This window comes from Labeo rohita, unplaced genomic scaffold, assembly GCF_022985175.1.
Source record: "Labeo rohita strain BAU-BD-2019 unplaced genomic scaffold, IGBB_LRoh.1.0 scaffold_2722, whole genome shotgun sequence".
Lineage (NCBI taxonomy): Eukaryota > Metazoa > Chordata > Actinopteri > Cypriniformes > Cyprinidae > Labeo > Labeo rohita.
Genome location: NW_026129015.1, coordinates 1 through 5,586, shown reverse-complemented (window position 1 = coordinate 5,586; position 5,586 = coordinate 1). Strand labels below are relative to the sequence as shown.

The following is a 5,586-nucleotide window of genomic DNA, read 5'->3' as shown; positions in this document are numbered from 1 at the left end:
GGAAGAATGCAAACACCCACCATAAGAAAAACTCCTGCAGTGAACAAAAAGGCTTAATGAAGAGAGCTCCCAAGTTAGAGCAGTCTTCTTCAGCACTGTCCCATCTGTGCACAAGCTTTCATTTGTCAAGTCAAGTCAAGTCAAGTCACCTTTATTTATATACCGCCTTTGTCTAAAGCAGAGGTGTCCAGTCCTGCTCCTGGTGGGCCAGTGTCCTGCAGAGTTCAGCTCCAACCCTAAATAAAGACACCTGAACCAGATAATCAAGCTCTTATTCCAGGCAGGTGTGTTTAGGCAAGTTGGAGCTAAATTCTGCAGGACACTGGCCCTCTGGGAAAGAATTTGGAGACCCCCTGATAGAACTGGATGCTTCCATTTTCCCTGACAACTCAGTAACACAATCCACTCTGAACAGCTATAAGTCCATTAGATGTATCTTCTTGTCTGGAATGGCTCCATTTAACCAGGTTTCTGTAAAGTGATTAATTTTGTAATTGTTTGTCTGATTGTCTGATCTGACAAGACCAGATGCTATTCCCACATTTTTGTCCATCATCCTGTGGTCAAAAAGTGGATGGCTCTGCACCACGATACACCACTGGACCTCTTCTAGCCAGTCTTCCCTCATGCACAATCAAACCTCTACAAATGATTCAGAATGCAGCAGCATGACTGGTCTTCAACGAGCCCAAAAGGGCCCATGTCACACCTCTCGTTATCACCCTGCACTGGCTCCCAATTGCAGCTCGCATCAAATTCAAGACACTGATGCTTGCATATAGAAGCCACAGGCTCGGCGCCCGCCTACCTCCACTCACTGCAACCAATCTACACTCCCTCCAGAACTCTGAGATCTGCCAGTGAGCAACGCCTCATTGTACCATCACAAAGAGGCACAAAATCACTTTCCAGAACATTTTCTTACACCGTTCCTGGCTGGTGGAATGATCTTCTCACCGCTATCCGGAGTTCCAACTCCCTAACAACTTTCAAGCGACTGCTGAAAACCCATCTCTTTTGACACTATTTGACTTAAAATAATCAAAAATAGACTTTCTACTCTTTTCCCTTTCTAGCTTGTACGTATATGAACAATGCCTGTTGTATGGTAATTTGAGCACTTCATAGGTCGTTTTGCCTCCTTATGACAAATCGCTTGATGTATTCCCCACCTGCAAGTCGCTTTGGATAAAAGCATCTGCTAAATGAATAAATGTAAATGTAAATGTAAATGTAAACATATAGCACACAGCTGCTGATCACAGCTATAGTGTTACAGGTGACATGTATGAACAAACTCTCTTTTGTAGTTTTATTATTTATTGGCAATACCATATTGTCTGCCTATACCAGGATCAAAGTTTGAGAGGGAAAAAGAGAAAATGGAAAAAGTCTATCTACTGGCAATCCAAAAAAAAGGAAAAGGACCAACTGTAGGCAAGTTTCAATATCTAGTAACCAGCTATCAGCTCCAAATGCACAATCCATCCCATTAGTGGTTGCAATAGAAACACTTGGACTAACCATTGCTCCAAGAAGTGCAGTCATTACGGTGACCAAAAAGATTAAGGGAAATTTGCCCTAGCACCCAGCCAACAGCACTGCTCTTCCCTATAGAATGAAACAGTTTATTAAAACACATTTAGCACAATACTATATTGCTGGCTTACTTGATACATATCTTTTGTTTTCATTCTTACCATGGTACCCTAACACTGCTCCTCCACCATGAAGCACCCACTGCATGTACATATTTTATAATACAATAGGCACATGTGAAGAGTTGAAAAACAACAACAACAACAACAACAACAGATAACTCAAAATATTTTTATTTATTTTCAGAAAACATGATTTTTCCAAGTTATTTTAATCAAACTGCAGTTGGGTTGTTTTGATTAAGCAATAACAACTTAAATACAAGTAACATACAAAATTAAAGTTCATTGAAAGTTTATTTTTGTATATATTAAATGTTATATATATATATATATATATATATAGCAAAAGCAGATAACTCCATCAGTCGTTTTTTGGCCAAAGCTGACAACCCTACATTACAGAAACTTACAGAATGTTTTCATAGTACAGTGACCAAAAAGATTAAGGGAAATTTGGTTTCTCAGTTCATTGCCCTGTTTTTTAACGGTTTTGATTGTCAAGTTTTTCTTGTTTTCTGCCAGTTTTGTTTTGTTTCATTTTATAGTTTTTGGTTTCATAGCCTTGTTCATAAAATCTTTGGACTGCTCTCTGGCAGATTTTGACCTTCATTGCCTGTTTATTTCTATTTTGTCTTTTTCTTTAGGTGTTACTGTTTTGTTTGGATATCAACCCTGTCTTGTCTTGACTACGCTGTGTTTATCAAAAAGCATCTGATCATCACTGCACTTCCTACGCCAGTCCTGTTACACACACGGTGTTCAAAAAGATTAAGGGAAATTGGGTTTCTCAGTTCATGACTCCTTTAAAATGAAAGAAATTTCTTGTTTTACTTTTAATTTGCACTTTATAGTGGTTTATGGAAATGTCCATAAAATCAGTGGGTATTGTGCTTGCAGAAAATTACCATTACATTTCCTGTGCTTTATTTCTATTTTGTTTTATTGTTGTCACAATAACTATTACAAATGCAGGTCAATTCAAAGCTCCACACATGACAAGGAGAGAGAAAAGAAAAAGACCAACACTGCACTGCCACACCACTGCCAACACACATTAATGTACAAACAACATGAAAAGGTGAAGTTTTCATCCGATGACCTCTTTAACCAAAAAGAGCAATTTAATAAAAAGTGATCAACAATTTAATTCATGGACATTTATATTTTCCACCATGTCACAAGCAGGGATGTGTAGTACCAGAATAAAGGACAGATGACAAATAAGCATGTATGTGACCTGCTGACATCATTGAATTATTTAATGTAAGTTTCAAATCTGACAGCAATGGTGATGAAGTAAATATGGACAAATATGGTCCTTAAATGTGTAATAGTCAAAAATACTGGCTAATACAGTACAGCAAATAGTAATCACACTTCAGGCACAGCCGTCATTGTAATATTTCACTTTAACAGTAGTCAAACAACTAAAACATTTAGCTTTTAGCCTACATGATGAATACTTAGTCAAGATATGTTATAATACTATAATTGTAATTAAAATAGCCAGTAATTTATCTTCATTCACAAGTGAAAATGCCACAATTCCAAACTTTTTTTTTCATAAATGAGTTTCACACACGTCAGTAAGCCATTTTGGTTAAAAACCAAATTTTTTCTGATTCATCAACATAGTTTCACTGATGATCCGTTTGAAACATAAAACCCAGGATAGAGCGGCTGAGTGAATGTGGTCTGGACTGTGTGGATGAGGCTCATTGTGTCAGAGATGCTGTAGAAGGACAGAGTTCCTGCACTCTCATCCACAAACACTCCTATTTTACTGCTGGACACTTTAGGAAGTTTAGTCACTATGCCATTGTGTATGAATGAGTATCTAGAAGGAGAGCAGTACAAACTCCAAGACTGATCATTATGTCCAAACCGACACTCACCACCCCATCCCTTCCTGCTGATGCTCTTATATGACACTGATATATGCACACCATCAATCCCATTCCACTCAATCTCCCAGTAACAGCGTCCACACACACGGTCTTTACACAAAACCTGCTGATAAACATCAAATCTGCGTGGATGATCAGAATACTGCTGAACCGTGTCAGTGTAAGTAATTACTCTGTTCCTCTCAGAGAGACAGAGGTGTTTATTCACCGTTTTCAGATCCAGAGTGAGCTGATGGGAATCTGATGGAAATAAAAGACATTAGAATCAGGAATTATGAATGTGCCTGGTCTTTTTATGTAGCTGAACTTATGTTCAAAGTATTATTTGTCTCTCACTGCAGCTGACCAGATATCCTGTGCAAATCATGATTTGCATGATCAGTTATAAAACTTTTCTATTATGTTTACTTTCATCTTGTACAGGAAGTTCATAAACACACTCAGTGAGTTTTTCCTGCTTGTTTTCTTAGTGACTTACATTGTAAGAAGTTGTTTCTGGTCCAGAGAACAATGTTGGTGAAAGTGACTGAAAATCAACAGACATGAACAGTTTCATTCTCATGTCAAGAGAAAATTATTCCCATATCCATTTATTCTAAATCATTCTAATATGATTTTCTTTATTGTAGGAGATGTTGCACTCATTTCTGAGAGCAGATGGATTTCCAGGACTTTACCTCTGTCTGAGATCTTCTTGAGCTCCTCTTTGCAGAAACCTTCCAGTTTGTCTTTCAGCTGATGGACAGATTCTTTCAGGCCATCAAAAGAGATGAGAGAAATGAAGGGATCATCATTTACATCTGTAGATTCAGGAGGTGCTGATACAGACTGGAAACCCTATTTAAAACCATAAAATCAAAACAGAAAACAGTAGACTATCAAAAAAGAAAAGTAAACAGACAAGCAGACTGACCATTATTTATAACTTTTGACTCCTGTCTTTGGCCTAAATCTTTACATGGTGCCCAGGTCAGATTTTGTGTGGTCTCAGTGTACTGAAGAATTTAATATTATATCTATTTGGATTCAATATACAGTGTCTTAAAGTTTTGCTATTTTGTGAAAAAAACAAAACAAAAAAAAAAAAAGTATGAACAAACAATCAAACAAACAGACAAATAAATCTATCTTCCAAAAGAAACAGTTTAGAGAAATGTTTCCTAGAAGTTTTCCAAATCTGTTTCTATAATTATATATTAACACAACACAGATTTCTCGGCTTATAGATTGGCTTATTCTACTCTAATTAAATGTTTCACTTTGTCTCCTGTCACAGCAAGATCTTGCTCAAGTCCACTATGATCCTGTTCTTCTAGATCTGTTACCTGCAGAAACTGGATGTGATCCTGTATCTTTGAAAGCTGCTCCAGCTCAGAATCTTTCCTCCTCAGATCATTGATCTCCTGCTTTAGTTGCTCCAGTCGTTCTTCAGCTTGAGTCACTGCAGCCTTTTCCTGATCTCTGATCAACTGTATCAACTCAGAGCGGCTTCTCTCAATGGAGCAGATGAGCTCAGTGAAGATCCTCTCACTGTCCTGCACTGCTGTCTGTGCAGAGCGCTGTTAGAACACATCACAGGCACACAGTGAGCTTCAGTGGGACTGAATGATGAGACTCCAGACTGAGACGAACTTCTCTTTTTCTCCAGACTCACCTTATGAGACTCCACAGTCTCTCTCAGCTGCTGCAGATCTTTCTCTCTTTGCTGGATTCTCTGCTGGAAACTTTTCTGCATCTCCTTCAACAGCTTCTGTAGGACAAATGTACATAAAACTACTGTCACTAAATCATCATGTGAACAGATGAACCTAATATCCGTGAAGTAGTGAGCTATAATGGTTAATCTTTAAGGTTATAGTTAGTTACAGATGTATCAGCTTTTTCTTGTAAATGCTTAGTTTTATAAAGATAGTTCACCCAAAACTTTAAATTCTGTCATCATTTACTCCCCCTCAAGTCATTCCAAATTTCCATGATTTCATCTTAAAGCTCAACAAATTGTGATGCGATCTGGGAAA

The 5,586-nt window shown here is 37.8% G+C and overlaps 1 protein-coding gene across 1 annotated transcript; it reads right to left on the bottom strand.

The window, feature by feature from the left end:
* Window positions 1-2,589: 2,589 nt before the first annotated feature.
* On the bottom strand, window positions 2,590-5,318 carry LOC127159988 (tripartite motif-containing protein 16-like protein; the record flags this gene model as incomplete). Its single annotated transcript, XM_051102680.1, has 5 exons — window positions 2,590-3,808; window positions 4,047-4,094; window positions 4,246-4,405; window positions 4,828-5,127; window positions 5,223-5,318. Coding segments are annotated over 5 exons (1,125 nt in total), but the record flags the coding sequence as incomplete, so codon positions are not given.
* Between the last annotated feature and the right edge of the window lie 268 nt (window positions 5,319-5,586).